The sequence below is a fragment of the Berghia stephanieae genome, chromosome 7 (genome assembly GCF_034508935.2).
Source record: "Berghia stephanieae isolate SIO BIC M18660-M18661 chromosome 7, UCSD_Bste_1.3, whole genome shotgun sequence".
NCBI lineage: Eukaryota > Metazoa > Mollusca > Gastropoda > Nudibranchia > Aeolidiidae > Berghia > Berghia stephanieae.
Window position 1 is genome coordinate 47,133,506 of NC_088366.1, and position 22,932 is coordinate 47,156,437.

Consider the following 22,932-nt stretch of genomic DNA (forward strand, 5'->3'; position numbering starts at 1 on the left):
GCAAATTAGGAGAAAAGTACTCGTCATATTCATATGAAATTTTACAACCAAAAAGAAGAAATGTTCATGTATTACCTTGTCAGCGACAAAACCTCCACGCCCGGTAGTTTTAGAAATATTTTACTCCAAAGAGTAAACATCTATTTTTAACGGTCTTCTGGTAATTGCACGAGTTTTGTCGCTTGACATAATGTAAAATGACCTTTTATCTAACTGTGTGCCAACTTTCAGTCATATTCATCGATAAACAGCGTCGTAATTATTTTTTAAACATAGCATATACGAAACGGCTTCGTCCCATATTTTGACGCGAATTCGGGCACTTCGTAAGCGAAAAAGAGGCCCAAAAATTTGTGCGGGATAGTCATTGCTAGATTGTGTGGTGGTGATTGTAGTACCTGAGGGTTGGAATGATGATGTGGTGGTAGTTGTAGTAGTAGTGGTGGTAGGGATGATGTGGTGGTGGTTGTAGTAGTGGTAGTAGGGTTGATGATGTGGTGGTAGTTGTGTGGTAGTTGTGGTAGAAATGATGATGTGGTGGTAGTTGTAGTAGTAGTGGTGGTAGGGATGATGTGGTGTTATTTGTAGTAGCAGTAGTGGTGCTAGGGATGATGGTATGGTGGTGGTTGTAGTAGGAGTGGTGGTAGGGATGATGTAGTAGTTGTGGTAGGGATGATGATGTGGTGGTGATTGTAGTAGTAGTGGTCTTGGAGATGATGATGTGATGGTGGTTGTAGTAGTAGTGGTGGTAGGGATGATGATGTGGTGGTGGTTGTAGTAATGGTAGTAGGGTTGATGAGGTGGTGGTGGTTGTAGTATTAGTGGTCTTAGAGATGATTGTGTGGTGGTGGTTGTAGTAGTTGTGGTAGGAATGATGATGTGGTGTTAGTTGCAGTTGTAGTGGTGTTAGGGGATGATGTGGTTTACTTGTAGTAGTGGTGGTGGTAGGGATGATGATGTGGTGGTGGTTGTAATAGTAGAGGTGGTAGAGATGTTGATGTAACGGTTTTGGTGAGTGTTTTTTATTCAGTCATGATAATAGCAATTTGTCAAAAATGAGGAAAAGTCTCGATCAAACACAAGCAAAGTGTAAAAATAACAGGAACATAGGTTTGTATTAGTATTATGTAATATATTACTATTACTTGTATAAATCCATTCTTATCATTAGACATAAATTTACTTTTTGTAAACATTTAATGAATTGTCCTTTCCACATGTTAAAGGCCTACAGTGTTATTCAAATAAAAGGCCAGAAAGTGTTGTTTTGTTTTGATTTTTACTTTATAAAGCAGGCTACAATATCTATGTTACCGAAACCTAAGTGGTTATTCAGCTTAAAAATACAACCCAAGAAACTCTCAAATTTAAAGCCATAGTCCAAAGGTAAAAAGAAAGAAAACGAAGCCAATCACCATTCCTTTATTCTAATATATTATCTCTGTATAGCCAGATGACTTAATGGATAGAGAGAGAGAGAGAGAGAGAGAGAGAGAGAGAGAGAGAGAGAGAAGGGGGGGGGGAGACTTCTCTACCAGAATAATTTATGTATTGATCTTGTGAATTCTATATCAAAAAAAAAAAAAAGAAGAAGAAAAGAGTAAGAGAAAGAAAGGCAAAGGGAAAGAGGAAAAAAAATAAATAAAGAGAGAGAGAGAGAGAGAGAGAGAGAGAGAGAGAGAGAGGAGAGGGGAGAGAAGTTAGAGAGAGAGGAGAGGGGGGAAGAGTTAGAGAGAGAGAGAGAGAGAGAGAGAGAGAGAGAGAGAGATTTAAAAGGCGATAGTTACCTACAACAGAGAAAAAAAATCCTGACCCATTTGTCCCTTCCCTTCCCCTTCAACCATCAAAGAACACCACTGGTCTTCTGTGTCAATTGTGACATCTGGTGCCATTCTGTCTGCCCCGACGTCATAAAAACGGGACCGTCACCAAAATTCACGAGACTGAGCACAGGTGTCAAAATATGACATAAGACATAATGGTGATTTTGTTGTTTTGAGGAAAATGTTTGACACGGCAAATTCAGCGAGAGAGATTCTCAAGATCACTGTTTTTCATCCCCAAACAAGTGAAAAAGGAGGAATTGTGATGGGGATGGGCTGAGATAAACTACCATTTAGGTGGAAATCGGCCTAAGGCGGAAGATTCTCAGCCCTGATTATATAAAGCTCAATTTTAGAGTGACGTCATCCTCGAACTGTCTATAACGGACCAACAAATACAACTATGTGTAACCTTGAACGTTTATAGTCTTGTTAATTCAGTTTAGTGATAATTACCATAAACATGGATGGCAAAAAAAAAACCAAAAAAAAACCAAACAAACAACAAAAACAAAAAACAAAGACCTGAATGGCGTCAACTTCATTCTATGCCGAGACTAGAAGACGTTCATGAAGAAATCCGAATTTTTTAGTCACTTGCTTCGCTTTGGCTTATGACGAGCAAGTCATTTACTAGACTAGTAAATAACTAAATCTAGTCCTCGTTCATGAAAACGGGCCCATGAATATTATGGATGCTCCCATTCTTGACTTTCAATGAAGGCACCGCTTTACGAATGACTGAACTGATAGTTTGACCAGGCGCGCGATCAACTTAGTCTTTTTGACCTAAATCTTTGTACACACGTTGATTATTGATAACACGTATCATTCTCGACGTGTTGTCGTGATAATATTATTATTAGATTTAATGACACGTTCAATGAAGGCATTCCAGTTTTTCACACCCTAAAAAAAAAAAAATGAGGTCGCCTAACTCAGACAGGTGCTCTACCTCCACCCCCCCCCCCCCCCCCAACGCTCACACACACACACACACACACACACATACACACACCTGAGACTTGTTCATTTAGTCTCTCTCACACACACAAAACGTGAGCTTTTATATATAGCGCAATATCCAAATATCCACGAAATGTACTCAAAGCGGTTTACAAAGCACACACACGACACTTGTAATTTAGTCCGACGTACACAAACAAACATACACACACTAGACAATTGTAATTTTGTGACACATCGACCTCTCTCTCTGACCTCACATCAAAGACACGGCATCCAACAGACAGGAAGGGAGATTGTTTTTGTTTGTTTTTAAGGGTTTTGCGGCGCTTGCAACACATTAAGGTCATATCAGCGCCAGTAAAAAGGAAGAAAATAGGGTAATAAAAACATTTTAGATGAACAATTAAAAGGACTTGAGGAAAAAAAGTAAGACAAAGGGGAATGTTCCAAATAGGGAACAGATGTAGATTCCAAGAGCACACTATCAGTGTACTTAGTTTGAGATCACCCAAAAGTCTCTTCCAGACACCGGCACATGACCCCACGAAGAGGCATACACTCAAATGTTAACAAATCATATATCAATTTTTTTTTTAATTAATAAAATAACAGTACATAACAGAGAGATGATTTACAAGGAAAAAAATATAATCTCTAAAAACTATAACTATACATTCGACAGTTTCCCTCCAAGCCAAGGACTCCGACCAAGGTAAGGACAAAACTAAGTAATCTCATTCCAAGTCCAAGACAAAGACAGAAAGCAATTGAAAAACAGATACAGGGGGATAGAAGACACAGCAAGTACCTCCCTGCCCACTATGGGAGGTCAGGGACCTCATCCAGGAAAGGAGATTCCTCTGCACAAAAATCACGAAGACCGCTGAGGCTGCAAAGTCGGTGGACTGTACCAGCGAACAGCTTTAAGTCAAGTAAGTCATACACACATAGTCTCTCTCTCTCTCTCTCTCTCTCTCTCTCTCTCTCTCTCTCTCTCTCTCTCTCTCTCTCTCTCTCACACACACACACACACACACACACATATATATATTTTATAAACGTTTACATATAATTTATACATAGTTTTCTGTTTTAGTTCTATTGAGCAATCAGTAGAACAGTGGGCATTTTACTTAAACACAAGCCATCGATAGTAAAACAAGTGTAGTTTGCTGTGTCTACCAATCACTACAATTGTTTCCATTATGACGATTGTCCGATAGGCGTGGTTATCTATCTACCTGTTAATTATCGAGCACTCTCGTACCGACAAGTACCAACTATATTATATATATATATATATATATATATATATATATATATATATATATATATATATATATATATATATATATATATATTATATAATATATATATATAATATAATATATATATATATATATATATATATATATATATATATACATATATATATAATATAATATATATATATATACATATATATATATATATATATATATATATATATATATATATATATATATATAATACCCCCCCCCCCCCCACACACACACACACACACACAAACATCGTGTCTCGTACACACAGAGTTTCGACAACACACAGTGTTTTTGTTTACATTTGTTTATCTCACTGGGACTGGGATCAATGATCGAAGCGTGTCGTGTTTACTTATGCATGGCATTGGAATATGCAATCAAAAATGTTCGGTACCGTGAAGCGAAACGTCAGCCTGGGCATGCGCAGCATGTGATAAAAAAAAAAATAATTGAGGTGGCATGAAGAAGACCTTGCAAAAATGTGTATCCTGAAAACAAAACAAACCCTCCGCCTCGGCCATCCACAGTGCAAAAAAAAAAACAAAAAAATTGACGCAGAAAACGACCTCTGCAACACTACTCTCAAACAACCCCCCCCCCCCCCCCCCCCCCCCCCCCCCCCCCCCCCCCCCCCCGCCCCTCAAAAAACAAAACAGAACAAACCAACACATTTTAAAAACTGTGACCAGAAAAGTCATTCTTCAAAAACATAAATCAATTAAAATGACCCTCTTCTTGTCAAAACATCTCAAACCTGGGACTAAAGGTAAAAGGAAGTCCCAGGTTTGAGAGTTTTTTACAAGTTGAGGGTCATTTCAATCGATCAACATTTGAAGGCTGACTTTTAAATAAATAAATAAAATTGAGCTTTATATAGCATGATATCCACTAAATGTGCTTAAAGCGCTTTACAAGGAGTCCCTGACCAACAGCAACATTTAACATATAGGACGGGACATGACGCTTGTTAGGCGATATTGCAATTTTTCGGAAAAAGACAACGCTGTTAACGGCCAGGTACTCATTTTACACCTGAGTACGTTGAGAGAATGTGAGTAAACAGCCTTTTCCAAGGACTCAACTATGCGCCGAGCGCAAGGCTCGAACCCAGGACCTTCCGATCCGAAAGTGAGTGTCATACCACGAGACCACATAGCCGCACAATGTTTTCATCTTTTCATGTTTGTTTTTTGTTAAGATTACGTACGGCAGACAAGTACAGTGCACTCTGGATACGTCGACGTTGCCTAAGTCGATTTTTACCCAAGTCGATTTTTTTTCTTGGTCCCTCCCCCTTCTTCCTATATAACATTAGTAAAAAAATAAAAACTCCTCATAAGTCGATGTCGCTTAAGTCGATGTTCTTATCACTCATGACTACAAAAAAATCACAAATAAACAAGTATTTCCATTGGTTAAAAAAGCTACCAGTAAGAATTTTAAGTGGTTAAGAATATCCGTGAACGATTGGCGCACATTGATGTGATGTAGGTGCTTTGCCTGACGTCTGAGTTCAATGTACATGAGCAGTATTGAATAACTTTAATTTCTCCATCTCAAATTTTACATTGTCGCAACTTCAAGTTCAAGATTTTTTTTGGTTCTAATCCCAGGCCATCCTATGTAATGGCCCTCTTAATTAGTATCAATTTTATCAAGAGGAATTCAAGTCAAGTCTACAACTACAATGGCAAACCTATCGCGGAAAAGGAAGATTCGACGCATTTGGAAAGTTTGGCATGCGACAGAAAATCATCGCATAGGAAATAAGCATACCAGCTATTTCTGTCTAGAAGATTTACAAGAAGCATGACCTTGACCTAGAGGCTCCTACCCTTCCGCTTTTCGCGGAATAATTCACTTAATTAATTGGTATACATTCCACATTCAAGGCATTCTCATCGAGGAAAATTAAAAAAAAAAAATCTCTAGCGAAAAAAAAGTGAGCTATGGCTTATTTCGTCATCTCCTATGGTCAATCAACACACATTTTGTATGTCTGATTAGTCTCTTCAAAGTGTGTGCTGCTGATGTCGGATATTATATGTTTGGGAGGGGGGTTGACCGGAGTATTATTATTATTATTATTGTGACTCCAATTCGTGAGGTCAATGACCTTGGTAATATTATATGTTGGCTTCAATCGGTAATAATATTATTTGAGTACGGTCAGCTTCTTTCCCTATTTAATTTTAGCCCTGTGTCCGTGTGTGTTTGTGTGTGTGTGTACCGGCACGCGCGTTTGCTTGATTAGGTGTGTGTGTGTGGGGGGGGGGGGGGGAAGGGTCCTGACAAGGTTAAATCCATCGATTCAATGCTTTGCTCTCAGACGGCCAGGACCTGTGTGTTCTCTATTATTATTTGACCCCATTCTTAGTCTTTACACAATCTGTACATTTTTACACATTTTATATTTTTAATCATTTGAGTACTTTTGGATTGTCTATTACATTTTCTGTTGCAAAGTATGTCATAGTCAATAACAGTAAGTTGATTCCGCTTTTTTATCTCAAATTCCGATTTTTATGTATTCTGATTCCTCTATGGGACTATTGGGGGTAGGAGCCTCTCATGACCACTATGAAGGGACATACTTTTTCTAGATTAGTTTGCTTTGTTCAAATGAGTTTTTGCTCATTTGGTTACACTCCGGTTAAGTTGATTTTCGGATAAGTCGATTTTTTTTCTCGGTTCCCCTGGGCATCGTCTTATCCGGAGACCACTGTACATGCCTGTATTACTATTTTTGGACGTCTGACCTCTGACCCAGACTAAGGCCTCAAAGCGGTCAAGTGATTTGGCGTTCAGGCAAACAATTCCATGGCAAGATAAAGACCCTGGTTTTATAATCAACTCCAGCATATAACTATAACACTGAACAATGATTGAATATGGCTGCGCTGTCTCAATGGACGCTTGTCGTGACGTGCGTGTTTCCCGTATCCAGTTAGTAATGCGTTTCCATATTAGCCCTATATAAATCACCCTATACACATTACACGTCTACTACTAGTCCGTTCCACGTCCCGTACGCACAGAATAGTCGCAAATTCCTCCAAAGTTACGATATGCGGTGACGTGATTTTATTGCATGCGGGCTCATGTTTTATGTGACATTACGAATTTTGAATACCGATAGTGATAGACCTAATAGTTTTCTCACTATGCCGGATTTTTTTCGGACCATAGCCCGAGAGCATGGCCTTTACATTTATGAGCATTAACCACAATATTATGTAGCTCATTTTTTATACTTATTACATGGAAAAAAATTTATTTCTAATCAGTAAACAAGGTTGGTGATATTGATATAGAAAAGTTTTACTTCAATTATAATTTCACCCGTTTTCCATTACAATTATTTGTTTTGTTTTTATTTGTTTTTAAGGGTTTTACGGCGCTTGCAACACATTAAGGTCATATCAGCGCCAGTAAAAAGGAAGAAAATGGCACAGTAAAAAGTTCTAGAATTACAATTAAAGCACCCAAGAAAAAGTAAGACATAGGGGAACTGGGAACAAATAGGGATCAGATGTAGATTCCAAGAGCATACCACCAATGCACCTAGTTTGAGATCACCTATAAGTCTCATCCAGACACAAGCACAAAATCCAACAAAGAGGAATACACTCAAATGCCTACATTATACATTAAAATAACAAATAATACATTACAGAGAGATGATTTACAAGGAAAAAAATATCATCTCCCAAAACAATAACTATGCATTTGACTGTTTCCCTCCCATCTAGGAGTCCGGCCAGGGCCAGGACAAAACCAAGTAATCTCATGCCAAGACAAAGACAGAAAGTTGTTGTTTGTTTTTGTTTTTAAGGGTTTTACGGCGCTTGCAACACATTTAGGTTATATCAGCGCCAGTAAAAAGGAAGAAAATGGGATAGTAAAAAGTTCTAGAATTACAATCAAAGCACCCAAGAGAAAGTAAGACAAAGGGGAATGGGAACAAATAGGGATCAGATGTAGATTCCAAGAGCATACCACCAATGTACTTAGTTTGAGATCACCTATGTCTCATCCGGACACAAGCACAAAATCCAACAAAGAGGAATACACTCAAATGCTTACATTATACATTAAAAATAACCAATATAATAATACATAACAGAGAGATGATTTACAAGGAAAAAAATATCATCTCCCAAAACAACAACTATGCATTTGACTGTTTCCCTCCAAGCCAGGACTCCGACCAGGGCCAGGAAAAAAAACTAAGTAATCTCATTCCAAGACAAAGACAGAAAGCAAGTTGGAAAACAGATATAAGGGGATAGAAGACATAGTATGTACCCCCCTGCCCACTATGGGAGGTCAGGATCCTCACCCAAAAAATGGGGGAGTAAAAACTTCTAGAATTACAATTACAGCATTCAAGAATAATGCAGACAAAGGAGAATTGGTTCAAATGGGGAACAGATGTAGATTCCTAGAGCACACTGTCAGTGTACTTAGTTTAAGATCACCCAAAAGTCTCATCCAGACACAAGCATAGGTCCCCACTAAGAGGAACGCCTTCAAATGTTTACAAATATATAGTACAAAAACAAAACATAATACAGTGCACAACAGATAGATGATCTACAAGGAAAAAAATATCATCTCCCAAAACTAACTATACATTTGACTGTTTCCCTCCCAGCCAGGACAAAACCAAATAATCTCATTCCAAGACAAAGACAGAAAGCATGTTGTTGTTTTTTTAAAAAATGTTTTTAAGGGTTTTAAGGCGCTTGCAATACATTTAGGTTATATCAGCGCCAGTAAAAAGGAAGAAAATGGGATAGTAAAAAGTTCTAGAATTACAAATAAAGCACCCAAGAAAAGGTAAGACATAGGGGAACTGGGAACAAAGAGGGATCAGATGTAGATTCCAAGAGCACACTATCAAAGTACTTAGTTTGAGACCACCTATAAGTCTCATCCGGACACAAGCACAAAATCCAACAAAGAGGAATACACTCAAATGCTTACATTATAAATTCAAAATAACAAATTTAATAATACATAACAGAGAGATGATTTACAAGGAAAAAAATATCATCTCCCAAAACAATAACTATGCATTTGACTGTATCCCTCCCAGCTAGGACTCGGGCCAGGACAAAACCAAGTAATCTCATTCCAAGACAAAGACAGAAAGCATGTTTGAAAACAGATATAAGGGGATTGAAGACACAGCATGTACCCCCCTGCCCACTATGGGAGGTCAGGAACCCCACCCAGGAAAACATTTTTGGAAAATAGACATAGGGGGATAGAAGACACAGTATGTACCTCCCTGCCCACTATGGGAGGTCAGGAACCCAACCCAGATTACGATTATTTCGACTTAAAATGAATAAAGAAGAAAATAATAAAATTTAACTGTGCCATCGCATTATAGTTATTAAAAATCTTTTTTCTTTAATAATGCCAAGTACAGAGATGAATGAACACAATTCAACATACAATAAATAGAAACACAACCTTTATCTCACCTACACGTCAAACATTCACACTCGTTCAATTAAACCATTGAAAATGTTTGTTTTTGTTTTTAAGGGTTTTACGGCACTTGCAACACATTAAGGTCATATCAGCGCCAGTCAAAAGGAAGAAAATGGGATAGTAAAAAGTTCTAGAATTACAATTAAAGCACCCAAGAAAAGGTAAGACAAAGGGGAATTGGTTCAAATAAGAAACAGGTGTAGATTCCAAGAGCACATTATCAAAGTACTTAGTTTGAGATCACTAAAAGTCTCATCCAGACACAAGCACAGGTTCCCACTAAGAGGAATACACTCAAATGTTTTACAAATCGTATATAATATAAAGAAAACATAATACAATGCATAACAGAGAGATGATTTACAAGGAAAAAAATATCATTTCCCAAAACTAACTATACATTTGACTGTTTCCCTCTCAGCTAGAGTATCCGGCCAGGACAAAACCAAGTAATCTCATTCCAAGACAAAGACAGAGAGTGAGTTGGAAGACAGATATTTATGGGGATAGAAGACACAGTAAGTGCCTCCCTGCCCACTATGGTAGGCCAGGAACCCCACCCAGAAACCATTGAAAAGAAAACATGCAGAAAACAAAACTGGTGGGATACTAAAAGAGGAACAAAAGTGGGATGTCAAAAAACTGGTTCCAATCCCAATGGAAGTGTAAAATCACTCTTTCGAAGATTGTGTGTTTCATGTTTTAAGGGTTTTAAAGGCGCTTGTAACCCAGTAAAGTCACATCAGCGCCAGTGAAAAGGAAGAAAATGGGATTGTCAAAAAATTTCAGAATTACAAATAAAGCACCGAAGAAAAAGTAAGACAAAAGGAGAATTGGTTCAAATAGGGAACAGATTTAGATTCCAAGAGCGCACTATCAACTTAGATCCAACTAAGAGTAATATATAATATGATTGGTACAAACTGAGAGATGAATAAAACAGTATAAAGAATAAAGGAAAAATCTATATACCAGAAGGCTAGGCTAAACACTGACTTAAATGAGCAAACTAATGGGAATTTTAAACATCAGAGGAAATACGAGTTGTAAGGAGAATGTATAATGCCGTAACGAAGACTAGACCATCAAAACATGAATAACTTGAGTAAATGAATGGTAAAACTATACACATATGTTACAGTGAATGGCATAATCAGTCAGATGGTGAAAAGGTTTGTTTGTTTTTGTTTTTAAGGGTTTTACAGCGCTTGCAACACATTTAGGTTATATCAGCACCAGGAAAATGGGATCGTAAAAAGTTCTAGAATTACAATTAAAGCACCCAAGAGAAAGTAAGACAAAGGGGAACTGGGAACAAATAGAGATCAGATGTAGATTCCAAGAGCTTACAACCAATATACTTAACTTGAGATCACCTATAAGTCTCATCCGGACACAAGCACAAAATCCAACAAGGAGGAATACACTCAGATGCTTACATTATACATTAAAAATAACAAATATAATAATACATAACAGAGAGATGATTTACAAGGAAAAAAATATCATCTCCCAAAACAGTAACTATGCATTTGACTGTTTCCCTCCCAGCCAGGACAGGACAGTACAAAGTAATCTCATTCCAAGACAAAGACAGAAAGCATGTTGGAAAACAGACATAGGGGGATAGAAGACAGTATGGACCCCCCTGCCCGTTATGGGAGGTGAAAAGGTTTGAACTGAGATATTGCCAAGTTTAGTTAGAAGGTCAATTTTTAAAATCAAAATGAGTTCTTGTCATAAATGATTAAATCAACCCGTTTTGTACATCTTCGGGAAATATCAAAGCTTAATTTCACTTCTAAATATTTTTTACAGCTAGTCAAGTCGAAAAAGTATGAAATTTGAGAAAAGTTGCTGAATACCTTTCCCATACTCTGACCCCAACTTCATGAAAAATCACCCGATTTACTTCAAATAAAGTTTAAAATGCTCTGGAAAGCATATTCTTTCAGAAAATGACAAAAAAATGCAAATCCAAAATTTTCACCTTCCGACTGATCATGTCATGCACTGACACATATCGTTGATTTCATGTAGGCATATGGGCACTTTAAAGATACAGAAAATAAAACAAATATTATACTATATATGTAGTTTATAATGATTATAGCACATCCTAAATGCAAAATCCTTCAATACAATGTACTGGGGCCATACTCTTGAGATGGTATGGTGGTATGTGAAACATGGCATGGAGGAATATGAAACGTGACATGGTGGTATATGAAACACAGAATACGATAATGCATGAAATCAATTAAACTTCTTCAAAACTATATCTAATACCCCTAAAAAAAAAGTATGAAATACATCATGCTGAAAAGAAAATAGAAAAAAAAAAAAAAAAAAAGAAACAAAAAGAAAGAGGGAAAAAGAATTTGTATAAATTAATACAACCAAACTAAACAAAAAAAATGGTTTCTAAAATAAAGCACCATTCTGATTACACTAAGAAAAATAAAGAGGAAACAAAAATAAAGTCAATCGCACACCTTCTTACATGTACACTCAGACCCACAAACACACTCTCATTCTCATACGAGAAAATGTTTATCGTGAATTCAATACAATTATGCAATACATTGAGAAAAAGTGTGGAGCAGGCAACTAAATCAATAATCTTAAGAAATACGAGGTACAAAAACAGAGAATATCACGACCAAACTCAGGATCCAATAGATATGACACCTTCAGCCTGGCTGTGTGTGTGTGTGTGAGAGAGAGAGAGAGAGAGAGAGATAGAGAGAGGGGGGGGGGGGAACGACTAGCCGTCACACTAGGCACTGATCCACCCATCTAGCTATGTTTATATTCCCCGTTTTTATCTGGCACCTCTCTATAAAAAATAGTCCATCAGAGCCTTTAGGCCCATAGAGCCGGATTTTATCCCAGTTTCCATAGCATGAAACGGACAACAGAAATTGCTTGTTACCCTTTGGATAGGTCGATAGTCTATCGCATAGTACTTACCACCAGATTTAACAGACCCAGAGACCCAACCACTGCTGGGTGAACAGGGGGTGGTTCAGAAAAAATCTCGACTGGCAACATCCAATAGGTTTCAACACTCTTGACACCACTTCCCTCGTAATGACGCACAGTAACTGATTCTAAACTATCGGAACAATGGCGGACGTCATTATCTCCATCACCGCCCTTGTGAAATACTTCTCCGACGCGCATAAAAGTGTATCCAGAGGAGAAAAATATTATAAATCTAATGATGTTTTGACTTTTATACATTCTGATCATATGACATGTGAAAAAGTTCTAGCCAGCATGAAGAATAAAAGTACCAATTTTCTTTGTTTAGAACCAAGCTGCTGGTTTCTGGGTGTACGTGACATCAGACTATTGAATCCTATTGTGAAAATAGCAATACTAAACGGAGGAGTTCCTGGCACACACAGAGCCATCACGCCATTCCATTTTAGTAACGATAAAACAAATACAGTGGGAAGAAACAGATTGCAAAGTTCCGGGTTTGAAAGTATATGAAAAGATGAGGGTCATTTTAATTAGAGAGCGGTGGGGGGTGCCTGAAAATCCTGCTTTCATGAAAATACAAACAAAAAGGTGAAAATGAAAAGGCTTCGAATGGGAACAGTACAAACAATAAATGTTTCGGGTACAATACCTTCGTCAGCAAAACAATAAACAACGATTTTGTACACGAAATGCCCATTATTTGTACTGTCCAAAGCCTTCCCATTAAAAAAATATTTTAAAAATAAAAACTAAAATTCCTTTAGGGGAAATTTCTCTCTAGTGTCTATCCCAATCAAAGACTGGAATCACCCAGACGTCAGCCGCAAATTGAGCTAGGGCGAGATGACTTGCTCAAGGCCACACAGCGCAATGGCGGGTGATTGAACTTGGTACCTTTCGGGTACGAAGCAAAGACCGTACTGCTGAGCCACGCTACCCCTTTTTCGCCTTTTCGTTCATTTTAATTGATTGATACGTGGAAAAGGAATTTACGGGCCTTAATCTTCAAATGTGTTTTTTTTCTTTCCTAAGTATGGCAGAGCTGTTGTATGATTTTCAACTACCAAAGTCAAAAGAATTAATATATAAAACAATATCAATACTAGTAAAAAATCTAATTCCATAGAGAAAGTTGAAAGGTCACACCAGGGTCCTTAAGTCTGACCAATAACGTTCTGTCTAAGCCAATATGAAAAAAAAACAACATAAAACGAATACAAGTGTACGATAAAAAAATTCAAATAAATTAGGAAATAAATAGATTGGCTGGCTACTCAGTCAGGACCAACATCCTTCAACTCCTCATAGACATCGGTGAATAAAACATGGATGATGACGATGATGATGATGGCAACAAGAGGATGAAGATATTCCATTGGCCCACAAGAGCCAGACCTACAAGGTCATGCCACCTCCAGACCACTCTATCCTCTGTGGAGAGAGAAAAGGACAAGAAAAAAAAAAGGTTTAAAGCAACATGTTCTTATTATAAAAAAATTGAGATAATTATCTCATTCGTCTGAAGTGTTTCATTCATCCTGTTTTGTTGATAAAGGGGAAACCTGAGACGTCCACAATATCTGTTTTTGTTTATTAAATTGAAGCTTAAATTCAATGTAACTTTGTTATTTCTTTCCTCATCTCAATACGCCACCACTGCCCCCTCCCAAACACTAAAAGAAAAGAAAATGTAGGCTACATGGTCTAATGGTATGACTCTCGCCTTCGGAGCAAAAGGTCCTGGATTCGAGTCCAGAGCAGTGCGTAGTGGAGTCCTAGGAAAAGGTTCTTTACTCACATTCTCTAACCATACTCAGGAGTAACATGAGTACCTGGCCACTAACAACTTTAGTTGTTTCTGTCTGAAAAAAAATTGTAATATCACCTAACAGGCATCATATCTCACCCTTGATAGTAAGTGTTGCTGTAAAGCGCTTTGAGCACATTTAGAGGATATTGCACTATATAAAAAAGCTCAAGTTACCGAATGACAAGAATAAGCACACACGGATCGCTGACGGGAATCCAATATCCAATTCTTATATGCAAGGGGAGGCTACTGGACTTTTTCCCAATGCTCAATATAAATTAAAAGGTACTTTCCCTTGAAAAGGACAAGATAAGAAGAAGAATAAATAAAAGAAAAATATGGAGAAAGTAATTATTGTTACAACCTTACTTAACAATAATTTGATATTAAGGCAATGGCCACAAGCCTTAAATAGACAGTTCAGACATACACTCCAGCATGGTCTCCTGGAACTCATTCGAATGTCCCAAATTTATTCCTTATTATTCTTTGTTAATACTCCATTCCTTCCTTGAACTAATTTTTACCTCAAACACAGTTTCCTCGAACTAATTTCACCCAGCCAATGTAAAAAAATAGATTAATTAAAGGTTTGTCTTTGTAATGAAACGGGTGATTTCAACCACCGATTAACTGTTATATTGACAGTTACAATTGTGTATATATATCTACACTACATACACAGCCACTCACATATGTACTCTATCGCCGTTTCCCATAACCAACACCTCTCTGCTTATTCTTATCACTTCGCCACTCATTCTAATTTCAATGCCACATGCCATGATTTGCTACGACGGTAAATGAATGTTGTGATGATACAACATTCCACTCCCTACATACACACACCAACCCCCTGTAACATATCATGAATACAGTTATCTCCCTCAACATATCAATAACGTAAATAAATAATTTCACTTTATTATCTCTTAGGGTCTATTCCAAGGGAATACAGGGATAACCCAGGTATCAGCCTCAGCTCAGTGCTGCAAATTGAACTAGGGAGAATGGCTTGCTTAGGGCCACGCATAGTGATGAATAATCGAACTAGGTATCTTTCGAGTATGAAGCAAAAACCATATCACTGAGCCATTCAACCCCCCTCCCCCCTCTCTCTCTTCATCAAGTCATTTTGACAAGGCAGTTTCCTCAAACATTTTTGCATGTCCAGAGGAGTTAAAGGAAACCGCTTATCTCTTTGTTTGAAAATTATAGCTACTGTTAATTATTTCTAAATATATCTGCTCAGGCAGAACTATTCATGTTGAGACACATTTTGGGTAAAGCAGTTGCGATCATATATCAAATAACAAAAGGGTCATTCTCCCTACCTGTTGTGGTTGTACAAATGCCAACCAATCAGAAGCATGCGTTGGAAGGAGTCCCATGGTTTGACACTTGTAGACAGCCATAGCTAGACACAGCAAGTTGCCGATGCAGTAAACCAGCTTTTGGAAAGCAGCCTGATTTCCCTCAATACTTTTAAAGGCTGAAAAAAAAAATTAAAAAATTGAGCTTTTATATAGCACAATATCCACTAAACGTGCTCAAAGCGCTTTACAAGGGGTCTCTGGCCAATAGAAACATTTAACATGTAGGACAGGACATGATGCCTGTTAGGCGATAGTACAATTTTTTTTCGGACAGAGTCAACGCTGTTAACGACCTGAGTACGGTGAGAGAATGTGAGTAAAGAGCCTTCTCCAAGGACTCAACTATAGTACGAAGCGAAAATAGAAGTTCGTAAAGAAATAAATAGGTAACCCAATGGATACTAGGAGGATTACTGAACCCCTTGAAATGTACATGCCCATCCATTCTTATCTACACAATATGAAGCTACGACAGCAATGGATAGGATTGGATGTCTTAGTTTCGAATTGCGTATATCGAGCATATGTGATCCATCATCTCAAAACAACGCATCTTTGTGGTATGACACTCGCCTTCGGATTGGGAGGTCCTGGGTTCAAGTCCTGAGTGGTGCATAGTCCTTGGAAAAGACTCTTTACTCACATTCTCTCACCATACTCAGGTGTAAAATGATTACCTGGCCATTAACAGCATTATCTCTGCTCAGAAACAAACTGTAATAATATCGCTTCATAGACATCTTTCCAAAATTTTTCTACAGAGAAGACCTACAAATTATCCCTGTCGTTTATCTGGAATTAAGTAATGTATTTATGTCTTTATTAGTTTTTTTGGTTGTTGGCTGAAGAAGGATTTTGAGCCCAAAACGTTTTGTGTTAGGTATTTTGTTCTTTTTTGAAGCAGTTATATTCACTTTTGTTCATTACTTTTTACAGTCCACAGCTTCTAGCAGCCTAGTATCACTTTGACAATTTTAAGAGAACTATACTTAAAATATATTTTCTCTAACCCTGCGACAAACAGTTGTGAAATAAAAATCTGGTAATATTGATTCCATTTCCGTATTTGTGATCAAATTCCCGTAACAATTACGGATAATAATCCGCAAAAGTAGGCAGGTCTGTTTTACTTAAAATTTTGGAAATCAAAGCAAATTATGAGAAAGACTAAGCTGAAAACATACAAAAGCAATGTTTTAAGTGACCTGCTTTATGGAAGTGAAAGCTGGATAATGACATGCTCCTTAATGCAGAAACTAGAAACCTTTCAAAACAAGTGTCTAAAAAGAATTTTAAACATATTTTGGCCTACAAAAAAACCCAAAAAAAACAGTGGATCCATTAAAGAAAGCTGACTGCACTGGCACTGAAAGCCAAATAAAAAGGAGATGGCGTTGGCTGGGTCAGAATGGAAAAAGGGTCACTTCCCAAGACAGCCCTGTACTGGACAGCAGATCGGAAGAGAAAATGGAGAAGACCCAAAGAAACCTCGCGAAGGACCATGGAGAAAGAATTAAAGGAAGCAGGCATGTCCTGGAATACAGCCACCACAACAAAAAATGGAGATGTCTGGTGGATGCCTCAAGGCCCGAAGAGGATTTTATTAAGCAGTGTATTCTACTACTACTTACTATTTTGTACAGCAAGCATGGCCTGGATCGGCCTGAAGAACATCATGCCAACCATCATGATAGGAAATATGGAGATGGAGCTGCCAGCCATCCACATGATGAACATATTCATAGGAACCTGCTTGATGGGACCCAAGGCAATGTCCCAGGATCGCTGAAATTAGAGGAATAGAAAAGATAAAATCTCAAATTACTATAATTATTAATATCAGAGCTGCCAACCCCATCTGAGGAGAATGTGTACAATGGGACCTCAAAATGGAGATTTCATAAAAATGGGTACAATCCTGAAATCGACGGAAACTAACCATTGTGAAAGTAAGAGGATGGTAAACTTACATAAAGTCACACCGCACAAGCTCAATTGCAGAAACAATGATGTTCCCAAGACTATAATCCAATCCTTTCAGAATTCCACCTCCCAGCATGAAGATCATAATTGGTCAAAAAATATATGAATATCCACTTAGTCACCAAGGTTTCTCAATAGTAGTAGTAGTAGGCATCCTTCCGTCTCAAGAGACGATGGTTTGCGCCCTGTATGGCTTTAGTCTCATCAGTCTTGTTGAGAGCAACGACAGGTGTGACTCAGCAGACCAATCCTTGCATGGCAGTCTCTACCGCAGTTGTTGCACACATAGTTTGACTGTGTGTTTGATATTTGGATCTGCTGCCTCTCTTTCCTCCTTGCTCTCCTCTCCTCAAACTTCATCTTTCTCTTCTCCTCACCTCTCTTCACTCCCTCCATCACCGCATATCTCCAGCCGCTGCAGTCGTCAGCAAGCGACTCCCAGGTGTTTGAGTCGATGCCTGTCAATTTCATGTCTCGTTTGCAGACATCATAGACGAGCAGAGCTGGACGGCCAGTCAGTCGCCGTCCAGAAGCTAGTTCACTGTACATGATGTCTTTGGGTATGCGTCCATTGTCCATCCTGTGTACGTGACCAAGCCATCGCAAGTAATAATAATAAGAGCATAACGAGCATCCGGGCTATTACAACTAAAGAAAACTGAAGTGACTATAATAATAATAATAATAAAAATAAAAATAATAGTAACCAATAATAATAATAATAATAATAGACTCTTATATAGCGCACGGTATCCTCAACAATGAGGCGCTTGGCACTTTAAATGACATCAGCACATTATTATTGTTATTACCATTACTTTCATGATCATCAGTAATGAAAACATGGTCTGGTGCGCCTGATCAGGTAGATTGGGCTGATCATCATCTTCCACACGTGCAGCCATACCAGGCCATGAGATAAAAAGCCATTTTAACCACTTCGATATGATTGGGGAAATCCTCATTAGGTAGAACAATAGCTTCACACGTGCAAAGTAACCAGAATTGAACCCAGAGATTTTTTCTGGACCTCTCCCCCCCTGTCCACACAACGTTAATTATATTAAGGTAATGCAGTAGGCAATTAATATCCTTAATAAAATAAATATGATAATTTACATAGGACATTTCCACGGATTGGGGGACCTGGTAGCTCAGTTGGTAGAGCACTCGCTTCACACGCAAAGGAACCAAGATCGATCCTGGGTGCAGTTGAGATTCTTTCCCAACCCTCATGTCCCCCCAGCAGTAAATGAGTAGCCAGGTCTGTTAGAAAGTACTTTGCAATAGACTAGCGTCCTAACCAAAGGGTAACAAGCAATTGCTATTGTCCGTTTCACGCTACAGAGTCCGGGATAAACTCCAGCTCCATGGGTCTTAAGGCTTTGAAGGACTACTCATTTACTTATTTCTACGGATTAACCATTCTCAAAAGTTTCATTTATTCCCCTAACAGGCCATATGGAACCATGTTTCCATTTCAAATAGAATCAGTCACCTGTTAGGCATACTACCTCTCTTAATGCATATCCGTCACTGCCTCTAACTAGATACTCATACACACATCCGAGTTGTGTGGCTTTGTGGTATGACACTTGCCTTCAGATCGGATTGTTCTGAGTTCGAGCCCTGCTCTGAGCGGCACATAGTTGAGTCCTTAGAAAAGGCTCTTTACTCACATTCTCTCATTGGACTCAGGTATAAAATGAGTACCTGACTGTTAACAGTGTTGACTTTGTTGGAAAAAAAATATATGTGCAATATTGCGGAACAGGTGTGATGTCTTGTCCTACAAGTTACGTGTTGTTGCTGTTTGACCAGGGACCCTTTGTAAAGAGCTTTGAGCACATTTTGTGGATATTTCGCAGTAAAAATGCTCAAAATCTCTTCTTTGACTATATATAATTAGACCTGTAAATCAGGGGTGAGAATGACTGGTCACTAAAAAGGAGGAAATTTTTCAGCGCCTAGATCAAGAATCATCCATGCAAAAATAACCTATAAATTTAAATTTCATTAAAATCTATTGTGATGTAAACGAAAATGTGTCTCGCAGCAATTTCTGACATCACTCGGAGGAATTTCAAAAACTGAAAGTGTAATTATAACATGGTGGTTGTAGTAATGGTAGTCGTAGGTATGATGATGTGGTGATGGTTGTAGTAGTAGTGGTAGTCGCCACATCTCCCTTATTCACAGATTCACTAATGCCCACCTTCCATTGTTTCAAGTTGACCAGAGACGCCAACTTAAAATTTGGCTCACGTAAATTTCAGAAACAATTCCGAATAATTTCAATGCTTAAACAGGAATTTCTGAAAACTAAATATAATCTAATGAGATCTATAATCATCCCAATACCCCTTGTTTCAAATCAAGTAAAGTTCCAAAACCAATTTCATTATGACGTATAAAATAGAAAAATGAATGGTAGGGGTGGTGGTAATAATGATATGATGGTGGTTGTTGTACTGGTCGTAATGATAATTGTGATTTATGTGGTTGTGGTGGTTGCAGAAGCGGTGGTGGTGATATTGTTGTGTTGGAGGAGGTTGTAATAGTGGTGGTAAGGATGTGGTAGTGATTGTTGTTTTAATGGTGATAGTGTTTTGATGTCGTCGTGGTGGTGGTGGTAATGATGGTGATGATGATGATGTGGTGGAGGTGGTTGTAATAGTAGTAGTGGTGGTGCTTCATGAAATGATGGTGTGGCGATGGTGGTGGTTGTAGTAGTAGTAGTGGCAGTGATGATGATGATGATGATGATGATGGTGGTGGTGGTGGTGATAAGGTGTGTACTTGGTGATGAAAAGAGAGATTGATGGCTGATGTGAAAAGGATATGATCCACTTTATAGATTCAGGTTTGTCTGACAGAAGGACAGATAGTGTGTGTGTATGTGTGTGAGGGAGAAAGAGAGAGAGAGAGAGAGAGAGAGAGAGAGAGAGAGAGAGAGAGAGAGAGAGAGAGAGAGAGAGAGAGAGAGAGAGAAAGAGAGAGCGAGAGAGAGAGAGAGAGTTAGTGATGAGTACAGAATGATGAAAGTGTGAGTGAACTTTATTGATTTGTATGTGAAGGTGCATATGTGTGTATGACACAGAGAGAGAAAGAGAGAGAGAGATTGAAGTAAAGGTGTTTGTGATGACCTGTTATTGATAAGTAGTGGAGGATGAACATGAAAGCTAATCGGGACTAAACAAATAACTGTACTTTATTGATTTGTGTGTCTATGTGTGTTTGTGTAAAAAGAGATAGATGGATAGAGAGAGAGAGAGAGAGAGAGAGAGAGAGAGAGAGAGAGAGAGAGAGAGAGAGAGAGAGGAGAGAGAGAGAGAGAGAGGGAGGGAGGGAGAGAGAGAGAGAGAGAGAGAGAGAGAGAGAGAGAGTTTTGAGCTATTAGTTAGAAGGGTTTTTACGGCGCTTGCTTCACTTTTACTTGTAGGTCATTTCAGCACCACTTAAAAGGTAGAAATGGGGCTGTAAAAAAAATATAGATTTAAGTAAGATCAAAAGTTTGTGAGAAACAGACTCCAAGATCAAACTATCAATGTAGTTAGTTTGAGGTCACCTAATTGGCTACCATTGGGATCACGGCAGGTTTGGAAAGTGAAAAAATAATTTCATGAAGGCTGTGTGAGAATACACTGGGATGTGTTCAGACACGGCAATTCTAAAAAGTGTCGCTTAGCCTTGGCAACATATCTATCATTAATATAAACGGCCCGGGAGCTATGCGTAGCACTGTGGAACATTCCTAATTACTTTAAGGTCATTCGACTACGATTCATGAATTCTTTCTTTCTTCATTTCTATCTTTCCTTTGTTTAAATATTTGAATTTGACAAATTGACTGATTTCAGTTAATTAACTGAGAATTTACAGGTCTATATAATTTCATCCAACTCCAACACACAACAAAATTATCTTGTTTTTCACCACAGCATTTTATGAGTGTTGAATAACAGATAACTGTACCTTTACTATTAATGAGGGATCCGCCTCTTTTGCCCGGTCAGCAACAACAGATGAGTCAACAAATCCCACCGGAGCTGGCAGATTCTCTTGAGCTGGCACCATGGCACGATCTCCTCTAGACCTTTTTTCATAGATGGGTGGGGAATGTATGAAGTTGTCAAAAATTATAGAATGAAATAATTAATTCCTTAGCCTTATACTTATATGAAGAAGCCCCAACGCAATAATAAAATTAAAAGTAAAAGCTAGACAATTTACGAAAAACAGAAAAGGATAAAGTTATAGTTATACGATATAAGGTTGCTCTATTCACTCAACACAATATAAGATAAGCAAAATAATTGAAAGGGGCGGGAGGTATCAGTATCAATAAAAAGAGTAAAAAAGATGACTGTCAGTCAAAGTCAATGGTCAGCTGGAAATGCTTACAATGTACAAGTACAACTTACAGACAGTTACAGTTTTAGACCAAACTGCATAGTTTGTATTTTGTTTGATATCTCATTTGGCATTGATCTATTGGTATATCTATGAGAAGATGTTCTAATCGTTTATACAAAGTTGTTATTTTAGCCCTAGCCCTATCTACGATCTTCCAAAAAGCTTGAATCAGAGCAGTCTCCTCAGTCGCATCCTTCAGTTCAGATTCATTCATGCATTCATGGTCATGATGATAGATTGAACTTACCTCCCAGAAGGGACGAATTCAATAGCCCACTTATGCCGTCTTTTGGACATTCTGCTTGATATTGAATTATATTTACGTCTAAATCTACTCAAATTTAATTAATAATTACAGAAATTTTAGAGTGAAATTTAGTGAAATAAATAATCAATGAAAATGACAGTAAGTTTTTGTGTGACGATGTACAAGAAAGTAGTCAGTATTAGATATCGTTCGAAATAGACATCGAATTCAAATGATTTTTATCAAACTCCATATCGAACATTCTAAAATATCGATATTCACATGAAATACATAATATTATGCATTATAGAGCAGTAAAGTTAGGTGCCCCAAACGTAAACAATAACAAGTTGCTAGTGATTTCCGTTAGGGACCGGAATAATTTACGCACAATATAGGTCTCCCAATTTTGTAGTTTGAGTTGTAGGCAATACACTTTCAGTATTGAAAATATGTTTACATAAAATCTAACAGTTGCAGAAATAATAATATAAGGCTAAATTATTATGAA

General features: G+C 37.9%; 1 protein-coding gene across 1 annotated transcript; it reads right to left on the minus strand.

Annotated features, from left to right (window-relative positions):
• Nucleotides 1–9,488: 9,488 nt before the first annotated feature.
• Nucleotides 9,489–22,681, minus strand: LOC144977391 (ER membrane protein complex subunit 4-like). The gene is made up of 5 exons (XM_078922555.1): nucleotides 22,422–22,681; nucleotides 21,734–21,854; nucleotides 17,407–17,560; nucleotides 15,734–15,891; nucleotides 9,489–14,020 (listed from the first exon to the last, which is right to left on the minus strand). Exons 1-5 carry the CDS (start codon nucleotides 22,469–22,471, stop codon nucleotides 13,985–13,987), a joined length of 519 nt encoding a protein of 172 aa, XP_078778681.1. The 5' UTR covers nucleotides 22,472–22,681; the 3' UTR covers nucleotides 9,489–13,984.
• Nucleotides 22,682–22,932: the final 251 nt, after the last annotated feature.